The sequence below is a fragment of the Marmota monax genome, unplaced genomic scaffold (genome assembly GCF_021218885.2).
Source record: "Marmota monax isolate L192 unplaced genomic scaffold, Marmota_monax_Labrador192_F-V1.1 WCK01_AAM20220418_F8-fsc00010, whole genome shotgun sequence".
In the NCBI taxonomy this organism is placed as follows: domain Eukaryota; kingdom Metazoa; phylum Chordata; class Mammalia; order Rodentia; family Sciuridae; genus Marmota; species Marmota monax.
The window spans coordinates 332,073-344,906 of NW_026692321.1; the positions used below are offsets into that span (position 1 = coordinate 332,073).

At 55.6% G+C, this 12,834-nt stretch overlaps 1 protein-coding gene across 2 annotated transcripts in view; it reads left to right on the top strand.

Moving 5' to 3' along the window:
• Window positions 1-11,352, top strand: part of Trappc12 (trafficking protein particle complex subunit 12) — a 59,825-nt gene extending 48,473 nt beyond the window's left edge. For both annotated transcript variants that reach the window (XM_046441174.2, XM_046441175.2), the window contains exons 7-12: window positions 747-819; window positions 3,548-3,621; window positions 8,475-8,573; window positions 9,460-9,560; window positions 10,125-10,212; window positions 10,453-11,352. In XM_046441174.2, the coding sequence (XP_046297130.1) occupies window positions 747-819; window positions 3,548-3,621; window positions 8,475-8,573; window positions 9,460-9,560; window positions 10,125-10,212; window positions 10,453-10,695 (678 nt within the window). In that variant the 3' untranslated portion in view covers window positions 10,696-11,352. The remainder of the gene's footprint in view (window positions 1-746; window positions 820-3,547; window positions 3,622-8,474; window positions 8,574-9,459; window positions 9,561-10,124; window positions 10,213-10,452) is intronic.
• The last annotated feature ends 1,482 nt before the right edge of the window (window positions 11,353-12,834 follow it).

Consider the following 12,834-nt stretch of genomic DNA (forward strand, 5'->3'; position numbering starts at 1 on the left):
GATGCAAGACCCCAGGCATGCCACAGGTCGAGGTTCACGGCCACTGCTGTCCTCTCTCACAGGCGAGCGGGCTATAGAACCATGGCTTCCTTGCTCGCGCTGGAGTGGAGGCTGGGTAGGTGGCCTGGTGAGAGAAAGGGGTTTCCCCACAGTGAACGGCCTGAGGCTGCTGTCTCCCTGCTAAATAGTCTTTATTCTTAAGACTTTCTCCTGTCCTTCCCCTCAAGAAAATAATAAAATCTGTACCTAAATGATAGTGGCCACAGCAACTTGTCTTTCAGTGTAAACCAAAACGTGGAAGAAGCAACCAAGAGTTATTAACCAAGCAGGACGATCTACATGAAGCGACAGCTGCACAATATTTATTTGGTACATTAAAAAAGGCCACAGCCCCTCACAGCCTGGAAGAATGAGTTGGTATTTCCACAAAAGTTGATAATCACTCTCATGTGTCACATACTTGATGCTTTTCTTAAAAAGAAAAGCCATGTGTCCCTATGCACAATGTCTCGTTGTGGTTTACGAGTGTCATAAACCCAAATTCCACCTTCCGCAGAGAACAGGCCCTTCTCTTTGCTGTCACCTCTGAGTGATAGTCATCATGGCCTTTGAGATGTATCCGTGTGAACATTCCTTGACAGATTGGTTTTCATCCAGAGAAATTTGCTCTACCTGGAATATATTGTGACAAGTCTAGACGCAAACTCAATTTTATGGTTTTGTTTTCCTGTTTGAAATGACTGCAGATCTTAGCCAACCTGGAGCAAGGTCTAGCTGAAGACGGGGGCATGAGCAGCGTCACACCAGAGAGCCGGCAAGGTGAGCATCTCCTCTCAGCAGAGCCGCACAGGCCCTGGGACTCCTCCTGTCTCCCTCTGTGACAGTCACACAGTCACTCACTCCTTCCTCTTGGCAAGCTGAGCCCTGTGGCTGTGCTGCAGACCTGTGTGCAGATTTAGACCTGCGCCTATCCGCAGGGAAGAAGATGCACCTTAACCCACCTGTCACCCACGCAGGTGACCTTCCTCCCCCAGGTGGCGGTTCTGAGAGAGCCTTGACAGAGGGCCTAGCCCAGCCTGTGGCTCAGGAGGCCTCCCATGCAGGAAGGGCACCTCACCCACCTGGGTCTGCCCCCCATGGCAGGAGGGAGCAGGGTGGGACCAGACATGAGCCAGTGCTGCAGGAAGAGTGGCTGGGGAGGTGGTCCAGGGTGCAGCCTCTGAGGCCACGCATGTTGGTCTGCAGGAAACAGGGTGACACCCCAGGGCTCGGGGTCGCTGTGGGTGCAGATCTATATTTTGAGAAGGTCACTACCTCGGTCTGTTTATTTGGCTTCCAGTTCTGGGGTGGAAATGCAAGAGCTCCCACTGGCATCTGGTCAGGCCGTCTCGCTGCGTCATAACGTGGCAGAGGGCATCATCACATGGAGAGGCCAAGCAAGCACGCTACTAGCCCTTCTTATAAAGCCACTAACGCCTTCAGAGGCCCCCAGTGACCTGCAAGGCCCCTTCCTCGAAACCACGAGCAGGACTTTGGGGCTGGTATTTGCCCTGTGAAGTGGGGACAGGTTCACCCCACAGCAGGTGTCCTGGCTGCAGCACGCTGAGTTGATTTGTGGGGGTGAGCTTCCAAGGTGCTGCAAGCCCAGCTCCACGCGAACTCCCAGCAAGGCCCTCCTTCCCTCATCCCTACCCCTGCCTCCTCCCCGCGGCCACCTGCTCAGTAAACGCCCAGATCCACATCACTGCTGGCTCAGGCCTGATACACCTGGGCTCTCCGGAACTGCCATTAGGTGTTCACATGTGGGAAGAGAAGAGAGCTGGGGGGACCCCCGTCGGGCCCAGGGCACTGAGCTAGGTCAGTGAGACCGGAGGCAAGAGGGACGTGTGGGGAAGGGGCGTCACCCTGGGTCCCCATCGTGCCCTCCATCCTTGAGAAACCGCATGTGATTTCCTGGAGAAATCACATGTGTGGGATGTGTGGGTGGGTAGGTATGTGCATGGTGTGAGGTGTGGGTGTGGTTTGTGTGTGTGGTTGTGTCTGTGTTTCCAGTGAGTGTGGGTGTGTTGTCTGTCTGGTGTGTGTGTGCCTGCGAGGCCGGCTGGGGAAGGCATCACCCTGACACCCCGCCCCTGCATTTGATGCCCCTGGGCCTTTAGAGGAACGAGCACATCAAGGCCAGGTGTGTGGTCCCACTCCTGGGGCTCTCACAGGCACAACCGAGCTGGCGAGGCCTGCAGAGGGCGGCAGAGGGCCGCTCACGGCGCCCAGCCGCACCGAGGCTCATTGAGAAGGAGGCGGTGAGAAGACAGGAGCTGCAGGTGTGTGAGTGCTGGAGGACGGGGCGTGGCCTGCTGGGGCAGTACGCGTGTCTCTGGGAGCTGGGGCAAGCCTGGTTCCAGGGAGCCATGATCTCAGAGGGCAGCGGTGCTGGCTGGTAGGGGAAGCCCCTGGGCCTGCCTGGAGGTGTGCCTGGGCCTGTGTCCCCCACCACCACCACCACCCCATCCCCCGCGCCATCCCGCAGCAAGCCCTTCCTGCCTTCCAGCAGCGTGGGTTCCTCTGGAGGAGTGGACTGAGCCCAGGGCAAGGCTCACTGACCAGGGGTTCAGATGACATACCCCTGCCTCTCTGGGCCTCAACCTAATTATCAGTGAAATACAAACTTTGAAGTCAGCTGAGTCCCCAGCACAGAACTCACTCCCGGTGACCTCAGTGTGTAAACAGAGCCATAGGCCAGCCCTCCCTCGTGCCAGAAGCCGCTATGGGGCCTCTCTAGACCCCGGAGGCCGTGGAGCCATGGAGCCCATGAGAACCATAGAAGGACAGGCCCTGGAGGTTTGGACTCAGTGGAAGGATGGCAGATGAGCAGTGGGTACAGCGGGAGCGAGCAGGCACTGCCCCTCCAGGAGCCGGTGCCCCAGAGCTGCTGCGCGGCCGTCGTGGGAGCTGGCCTTGTGCTGCTTTCCCCTGTCCAGGTGGACGTTGGTACTCATTTGCTGGTTCTCCCTCACAGAGCCCTGGGAAGAAAAGAGGCCAGGGATTGTTGTTTCCCTTTAAAAGATGAAGGAGCCACGGCCTGGGAAGTTGTCCTAGGAACTAAAGCAGAGCCAGCCGGTGCAGAGCCTGGGGAGAACCTGCTTCCCTGCCACCCCTGCCTGGGGGGTGCAGGAGCCTCGTGGCCTCTCGTGGCTAGCTCCTTGAGGCCCTTCCCACCAGGGCGCAGCCACAGGAAGGTTGGTGCCTTTCTGGGAGTTCTAACCTGGTGCTCCTGTTGGATTTCCAGGCCCTTTGCCTGAGCTGAGGCTAAGCTACAGCCTTTCTGCAGCGTGCATCTTCCTGGAGCCACTGAGGCCCTCCGGATGTGCCTGCTGTGCCTCTTGCCTCGAGTGTAACCCTCAGCAGGATGAACATTCTGGCTGGAGTCCGTGGTGTTAGCAAGAGAGGCTTGTAAATCAGACTTCAGAAAGCCTGGCCACATAGCCCGGCCACCACAGGCCCAACCTTTGATGTAGCTACACTCTGACCAGCTGCTCTTCTTTCGCAGCCTCCGTTCAGCTGTGGAGGTCACGTCTGGGCCGGGTGCTGTACTCCATGGCAAACTGCCTGCTCCTGATGAAGGTACGTGGCCAGCCAGCTGCGGAGCACTGTGTCCAGAGGAGGGCCGGAGAGGGGCTGGTGCACTGGGCGAGAGCAGGTGATGTTCCTGAGCAGAGTCCAGCCGAGCCCCGGGCAGTTCAGTGGAGTTCAGTGACACCCTAGGGCTGAATCTGTGTTATTTCTAGAAGGCAGGATTGATGTGGTCAATCTTAATCATACAAACATGGGTCATCCCCCTTATCTTCCTCTGAATTCCACTCAGGCAGGTTCTTTTGTTCCCGGCTTTGGTGGGTTCCTTCCATCCCCACTCAGTGTTGATTGATGCTTATGACTTCTGAGGTCAAGAAACCCCACCAACCCCACGCACCCCAAAGCTTTCCACCCGAGAACCTGTGTGACAATCGAGGAATGCGTGGGGCCTGCCAGTCATTCCTTTCTCCCAGCCTGTTCTGCTGCACACGGCCCTCAGCCTAGGCAGTAGTGCTCTTCAGTTTCTGTGTTTCAAATGCAGCCCACGACTGCTTGCCTCCACCCTGGGCCCAGCTGTCCTCCACTGAGCTCTGAAGCTGCCCAGCAGTCCTGGAGCCCAGCCTTGGAGCGGCAGCCACTCCAGAGCAGCACCATGAGCATCTTCTGGGCTGTTCTGAGATGGGCAGCGCGCCTGCCACACTCACGGCTCCCAGGCTACCCACGGTCGCTCCTGGACGGGCTCTGCACTCCGGCCCCTCTTTAGCCCTGGTGTGGCAGCCCCACATTACAAACAGAGGCCTCGGCAGCCCTGGAGAGTGCTGCGTCCACAAATAGCTCACCTGTCCAGGTAGGAAGGTGTGCAGCCCCAGCACCCACTCAGGGTCCCTACCTCTGGTCCCTACCTTCTGCTGGTGCAGAAGGGGCAGAACATCAGCCTGCCCTCTGTGCAGTGACCTGGACACCTCCTCTGTCCACCAGCCTCGGCTTCCTCACAACACAGCAAGGGATGGCTGCCTCTGGTTCCCTCCCAGCTCTGACGTCACACAGCTCTCTCTCCCCTTTCCACACAAAGGAAAGCGTGTTTTTTAGGGAGTTCTATGGCTTTTTTCTAAGAATGGGTGTTTTCTTCTCTAAGATATTTCTGAAAAGGTGGTAGCTGTAGGGCCACTTTGTTCCTTGTTCTCCCCCCTCTTTCCATTGCCTTCCTTCTCGTCCTCCCCTCTAACCCTGTCAGCAGGGCCTGCCCCCTCTGAGCTGGCCTCACACCTCCTGGGAGCCACCTGTGGGCCAGAGCGGGGCCTTGGGGGTAACTAGGCGCCCAGCACCTGGCTCCTGTCCTCTCTGCCCTCCACTTGGCAGTCTGAGCAACCACAGCGAACCCGCCTCTCCACGCCCTCGCAGGCTTCCCCCGAAGGCCTCTCAATTCTGGTTGCCAGAACAGCTTGTGCAATCACAAGTTCGCAGCACCAAAGTCCCTCTAAGTCCCTCGTGGGCTGGAACTCCAGGGGAAGGAAGCCACCTGTTCCACTGCTGGGCTTGGACTTGAACTTTTTAAGGTGCATTCATAGAAGATTGTAGAATAAAAAGTGCTTTTCTTTGTTGTGGTGCAGTCGCAACACCACACACCAACGTAAGGCCTCTACCTATGTTGTTGGGACTCAGTACAGAACATACCATGGCTTTTCAAGAATTTTTTTAAATGACATAATTTAATTTGAAAGTTTAGCTGAATCTTTTTTATTTTCATGAATTTTAAAAAGGAGTGAAAAATGTTACAATTAAGGCCCATCCAGCATGCACAGTCTGTTGCCATCTAGTGAGCATGCTCGGTATTGCAGCAGTGGGGGTCTGGTGTCATTAAATTCCGTGCATGGGCTAACAATGAGTTATTTAATCAGCCATTTAATTATTTCAAATAGCATTTCTGTTATGGTGAAGTAAATATCAATTTAACTTCTTAATGATGAGAAACCTATCTGTATGTTCCAACCCCAGATATCTGCATACTGCGCTGTAAGGGCACATATATCATGCCCATATAACCAAGCCAGGGAAACCCCACAGTACTCAGTTCGTAAATGTCACTTCTTCTCCTTAAGCCTGTTTGTGGTGCTGGGATGGAATCAGGGCCTTGAACAGGTGGCATGCACTTTCCCACCAACCTACCTCCCCGTCCTTTTTATTTTACTTTGAGATAAGGTCTTGCTAAGTTTCCCAGGCTGGCCTGGGGCCTGCTGTTCTTCTTGGTCGCCTTGAGGCCACACAGGGGCACCAGCTCACTGCCCAGACTCTCTGTGCCTCCCAAGTCTACATCCCTCCAGGTGCCCCCACTTCCCCTGTCCTGGCTTCTCACCTGTGGAAAGAACATGAATGCACTGCCTTGCCCACACTCAGCCATGACACAAAGTATCCCTGGTCCGGAGTGGCCAAAAGGCTGGTTTTGCAGCCAGAGTCACTGTGGAAACTGTGCAGAGTCAGTTTGTCCCTGATGAAGTGTCCGTGTTCCTCTCCGTGTGCCAGCAGGGCTGAGTGGGCTCTCTGAGGAGCTCCCGTCAGCCGGGCCCCTCAGGGGGCTCTGTTCCCCCACCTGGGGAATGAGTGGTTTGACTGAGAACAGTGACTCAGGGCAGCTCTCCAGCACAGCTCCACGCCCCCGTTTAGCCACACTGACTGGCGAGAAGTCATCCTGGCGGAGCTCACTGCCGGCCCTCCATGCTGGGGTGCTGGTGCTCTCACAGTGGCCGTCTTGGCAGAACACAGGTGAAGCACGGCACAGCCCAGGGACACTCGGAGGCCATAATGACCTGAGTGTGCCTCTTATTCACTGGAAACCTAAGGTAAGGGACGTCAGATCAGAGTGGACACCTCCCAGCAGCACAGAGGCCCCGGGGCCGAGGTAAGGGATGTCAGATCAGAGTGGACACCTCCCAGCAGCACAGAGGCACCAGGCCACAGCCCTCCCAGGAGCGGCAGAGACAGGCTTCTGGAGCCTCCCTGTCTGCCACCTGGACTTTACCAGCCCCAGGATGGTGTGTCCCTCCTCAGCCTTGGCCTCAGCCCTCCCTAGGCCTGAGGAGCTGCTCACAGATCCACCTCTGTAGGGTCTCACCCTCTCACTCCCACTTAGAAGCGGGTCAGTCCAGCCATAGGCAGCAGCAGGCAGGGAGATGTCCTGCTGAGCAAGCCCGGGGCATAGGCCTGTAGCCCCAGCAACTCGAGAGGCTGAAGCAGGAGGATGGCAAGTTGAAGGCCAGCCTGGACAACCTAGTGAGACCCTGTCTCTATCAAAATAGCAAGTGCCGTGGGAGCGGAGAGGGAGGCATGTGCTGTCTGGCTCCTTGCGAGCATCTGGCCTGGAGTAAAATTAGTTTTAATGAGCTGCCGGGAAGGTACCAGGCTGGAGAGGCTCCGTTTTCTTCCTGCCAAACTGGAACTTGACTTGTCGTCTGTCTTTCTTTATAACATCCCAATTAGCAAACTAGCGACTCCAGTCCTAGTTTGAGGGAATGGAAAATGTAGAAGAATATAAAATAAAAGTACCTTCTGGGGCTTACAGTGAGTCAGCCAGGAGATGAGTCTGTGGGTGGCCACCCTGCTGCCCACAGGAGGGAGTTCAGCACAGTCTGCCACTTGGGCTCCTACTGCAGACCCCGGGAGTGGGGGGGGCAGGCCCCTGTGTCCCCTGTGACTGACAGCCCCGCCCAAGACCAGCTAACACCTGGAGGCGCACTCCGGCCACTCTCACAGGTCAATGGCAGACAGGCCCTGCCTGGAGGAGGGACCGCAATAGGGGCAGGGTGCCTGTTTCTCAAGACGCACAGACTCAAGAGGCATGAAGGCTGAGGTCCTGTGCAGAGTGTAGATGCCAAACATGGTGGCCACAAGGCCTCTCTCAGGGCCCCTGTGCAGTGTCTGCAACAGCAGGAGCTTCCTGGGTGCTGCTGGGAGCAGGTGGCACTCAGGTGTCCTGCTGTGGAAAAACGACGTGGAATGTCAGGCTTGCTCTCCCTGCAAAGTTGACTGGTGGGTTGTTTATTTGACTGTAGGGATTTTGCCTCAATTTCTTTTTTAAAAACATTTTTATTCTTTATTTTAATTAGTTATACATAATAGTAGAATGCATTTATGCACTTTCATGTGTCCTACATAAATGGGATTTAATTTCCCATGTTTCTGAGTGTACATGCCGTAGAGTCACATTAGTTATGCAGTCATGTGGATACATAAAGCACACGTCTGTTTCATTCTTCCACCCTTCCTGTCCCACATTCGCTCCCGTGCCCTCCCATCACTCCCCTCTACCTAATCTATGGTAACGCTATTCTCTACTGCTCCCGCCTTATTGTGAATTAGCATCACATATTAGAGCTAACACATTTGGCCTTTGGTTTTGGGGGATTGACTTATTTCTCTTAGCATGATATTCTCCAACTCCACCCATTTACCAGCAAATGCCTTAATTTCATTCTTCTTTAAAGCTGAGCAATATTCCATTGAGTATAGATACCACATTTTCTTTTTCCATTCATCTATTGAAGGACACCTAGGTTGGTTCCATAGTCTAGCTATTGTGAATTGAGCTGCTATAAACACTGATGTTTGCCTCAATTTCTAGCATGGGAAATATGGATTGTGTTTGGGGAATGGCATTGCTGGTCCACTCTGTAGTCTGTGGGAGAGAAAGTCAGAGATGAGCTGTTCCCTGGACGGCAGGAGAGGGACGCTGACCCTGTGCCCCTGAGTGACAGAAGAACATGCAACTGACTCAGCTCAGAGCCCCACTCCAGAGCTGCACGCGAGTGTCCTCACTCCACATGTGTGTTAATGGGTAGTTGTGCTCTTCCTGATGTGCAGACTGAGAGTGGTGTCTGTAGCTCACACGGAGCTTTCGGGTCTGTCCACAGGACTACGTGCTGGCTGTGGATGCATACCGCATGGTCATCAAGTATTACCCAGAGCAGGAGCCACAGCTGCTGAGTGGCATCGGCCGCATCCTCCTGCAGGTACCTGTGCTCCCAGGGGCTCCAGGGCAGAGCCAGGCTGCCCCGCCCAAGCAGGGCCTCATTCGCAGCAAGTCTGTCAGTACAAGGAATGGTTCAAAATTAGCTCAGATTGGTGTGGCCATTAAAATGGGGTTTCTCTGCAGCAGTTCTGACCTGACTGTGAAGCCGCTGCCTTAGACGTGGGGAAGGAGGGGTGCTCAGAGTGAGTTGGCAGGAATTTTCACCAGAGACATTGAAGTGGAGAACGTGAGGAACTGTCCCGTTGCGGTTAGTAAAGTATTGAACAAACCAGAAGAAATCTTCCAGCTCAGCTCTCCAGAGCCATCCTACTGGTGCTCTGTGTTCTCAGGACAGATCAAAAGACGTGCCTAGCAGTGTTAGAGGGCAAGAGCAAGAGGCGGTGAGGGTAGAGAGCAAGAGCAACAGGAGGCGGTCAGGGTAGAGGACAGCACGGGGGCTGGGGTGCCAAGGGGGTTCCAGAGTTAGATCCAGCAGGGTTGACTCTGCTGTTTTAGACAAGGGTCCCAGTTGACAGACACAGGAAACCAGTGCGAGGCTCTGTCCTAAGGCATGTGGCACTGGGTCAGTACTCGGGGCTCAGTACTCAGGCAGCCTCAGCCATGGCAGATTCTTGAAAGAGCCTCAGAGAAGCCAGCCTCGGACACACATGGCCTCAGTCCCCACAGCGTGTGGCTACTGTGTTCAAACCCCACATCAAGGCAACGCCTGCATTTCTGCAGTCTCTAGAACAGCTTTGTGTCAGCCCTTCTGGAGGAAGTGGAAGAAGCATGGCTCGGCCTGCAGGTGCTTTGGCCGGTGCTGCGTATGTGGGGGTAGCTTTAATAGCTCTAATTTGTCCACTAACAAGATGATTTTGTCCAAGCAGATTGGAGACATAAAAACAGCTGAAAAGTATTTTCAGGATGTTGAGAAAGTAACACAGAAACTGGATGGACTACAGGGTAAAATAATGGTTTTAATGAACAGGTAAATGATTTACACCGAGGATGCGTGTGTCAGCTTCCCTGTGAGCCTCTCTCCCCAGTGAATGCGTCCCTCTCCAGCTAGCTCCACCATCCCCGAGCTGAGGCCCAGAGTCTGGGCCTGGAGGCACACTGGTGTCTTCTAGAATGGCAGCCATAAAAACGAAGTGTTTTCTTCAAAGGACTGCTCGTGTGGCCCTGTTTCCACACTGTCCCTGGCACACCCACCATGGGGACCTGTCCTAGTCCCTAAGAACCATTTTCATGAGTGAAATGTGGCAGCTTTGGGTGCGTGTTCATTAGGATGAACCTGCAGCCAGTAAAAAGCATACGGGGAGTCAGAAGTGGACATGGGGCAGGGCAGGGGCTAGTTTTCTCAGCAGGTTTCTAGGTTCAGTTACAGCTGGGAGCTGTGGTTGCTAGCCAGCACATGCAGTGTGGTCCACGGCCGGGAGGGCGCAGCCTCCGTCTGAGCAGGGGCTCCCTAAAGAGCAGGTGCTCCTGTCCCCTGGTGCATGTCTGAGGCCATCATGCGGGGGCTCCCTGCTTCCCTGTGCTTGTGTTACAGAGCCTTCCTTCACCTCGGCCAGAACAACTTTGCGGAAGCCCATAGATTCTTCACAGAGATTTTGAGGATGGAACCCACAAATGCAGTGGTAAGAATCCCAAGAACAGACCTAGGACACACAGAGCCCTCAGTGTCTTGGGGACTAAGAAGTGGGCACCCTGGCAAACCCAGGCCCTCGACTCTGTGGGACTGCTGGCACCGGGCAGCTGCAGAGGGCCCTGGGCCCTGGGCGGTGTGAAGCAGGGGTCTAGGCTCTGCCGGGGCCCAAGGTAGCAGTGGGAGCCGACGGCGGGTGACCTGCTGCCTCTGCACGTCTCCTGTCCCTCAGGCCAACAACAATGCGGCTGTGTGTCTGCTTTACCTGGGCAAACTCAAGGGTTCCCTGCGGCAGCTGGAGGCCATGGTCCAGCAGGACCCCAAGCACTACCTGCATGAGAGCGTGCTCTTCAACCTGACCACCATGTATGAGCTGGAGTCCTCGCGGAGCGTGCAGAAGAAGCAGAGCCTGCTCGAGGCCGTCGCCAGCAAGGAAGGGGACAGCTTCAACACACAGTGCCTCAAGCTAGCCTAGGCCCGCCAGGGCAGGGCGTCCTGGGCCACACCAGTGACCTCTGTGCACTGTGAACACCGGGCACACGAGCTGCTGCCACTCTGCCAGGCTCAGTGCCGCCTGAGCCAGGGCCACCGTCAGACCAGACGCTGCGCCATTGGCCGACCTCCAGCCCCACAGTGCTGTGTGCCCACAAGGAGCCCTGGCTTCTTCCTGGAGGCTGCCCTCTTCAGTCACTCGTTGTAAGCCCCCCAGAGAGGAGCTAGAAGGTGTGATGGCAGCTGTTCTCATGGGAGGGTTGAATAAATCACGGTCCAGATGCAGCAGCTCCACTCCCCTGTCTGCCTTGGCCCTCCCGCAGGCTTCACCCGCACCCCGCCCCGCAGGCCGGCGGGCCCTGGTTACCTTGTGTTTGGTAACGCAGTGGCGGGAGAGGGCAAGGCACTGGCTACCTTCGGGAGGGGTGGGTAAGGAGCCCAGGTGCAGACTCCAGCAGACGGGCAGAGCTCTCGGGACCAGGCCCCGGGCACCCTGCACTTGGGCCTGAGAGCCAGGGCCTGTTCCTTAGTCTCCACTCTGAAGAACTTAAAATTCTACACTTCACCAACCGACTTCCTTTAAGTGTCTAGTTTTTCTAATACACTTAAAAATAGAATAACTTAAATACTCTGATTTAAACATTTATTGCACAAAACAATGTTTCTATTCACAGTACAGTGGAAAGATACAGCCTCTGCAGGCACCCAGTCCCAAGGTGTTGGTTGAAACGGATTACTTACACATTCAAATAGGAGAAGGGCTGGGCTGGGGCTCAGCAGTGGTGAAGGGCACGCTCGCTCGCCTAGCACATGCAGGGCACTGGGTTCAATCCTCAGCACCTCATATAAATAAAATAAAGGTACTGTGTCCACATACAACTAAAAAAGTATTTTAAAAAAATTCAAGAGGCAGACAAGAGAATCATTGAACACGGGTGTGGCCTGAAAATTTTTTTCTATAATAAGAGGTAAAACAAGCCAGTGCACCTGTCCTCCCAACCACTCAGGAAGCCAAGGCAGGAGCATCACTTGAGCCCCAAAGGTCAAGTCCAGCTTAGGCACAGGCGAGACCCTGTCTTTGTTTCTAAGAAGCCCAAAGGCCTTCCCCGTGAAGTTTTCCTTCAGTCTGGCTTCGGGGATGAGAAATGGCGCTTCTCTTCCCCGAGGGGAATCTCCTGGGGTCACAGAACCACGTGGTGGAAGCAGATGGATGGGACAGGCTCCCACTAGACGCAAGCCAAGCAGCAGGGAAAAGGTCAAGGTTCCGTCCATCAAGCCGCCTCCCTGTGAGCAGAGGCACTCGGGTCATAGCAGCCGCTGCCCCCGATGTCAGGCTATCACGCCTTCCCCCTGAGCGCTCCCGTATGACCGAGTCCTGGGTCAGTCCACATTCCCCCAAGAGGAAGGGTTAGCTCGGGGACCTCAACTGGGAGTCCCTGGGCCAGCAGCAGCAGTGGCCCCAGAGACTTCCCAGAAAGGAACATTCTCCCCCAAGGCTTCCAGCATGTAGACCTGGGGCCTGGGCTGCGCTCCAGGTCCACCGGCCCCCAAGGCTCCCAGTGTTGTGCAAGCTGGGAAGCCCTGTCACTGCTGTGCAGGTGAGGCAGTTTGGCATGTGCTCAAAATGGAGAGCTGATGGCAAGTGACTGTTGTGGGTGGAGTACTCCAGTGTAGGCCCAGCCGCTGTCCACACTGCCTGAGGGCCACAGCCTTGGGATGGCCTGGGGGCCTCCTCTCCCACTCCCAGCCATATCTCTGTGTTCCCACAGACACACCTGCCTGTCCTCTGTGGGGCTGGAAGCCTTTGTGACCCCACAGATGGCATCCTGGGGTCCACACCTGCCTCCCCTTCGTTCTGGCCTCTCCACTGCTGTGGTGCTCAGCCTCTCTCTCAGCAGCATCCCAGCATCCCCCCGGGAGCTTCCCAGGCCCTCTGGGTGCCTCCCACCCCTGCCGTCCTCAGGCCTTGCCCTGGACTAAAGGAATGACTTGCCGACTTGCACGTGGGCTCAGGGCTAGTCGTGCAGGCCGCTCTCTCGTGGGGCCTCAGAGGTACAGAGGCTGTGCTAAGTGCCTTTGCTGCCACCAGGGACAGAAGAGGGTCATCCCCTGGTGCAGACAG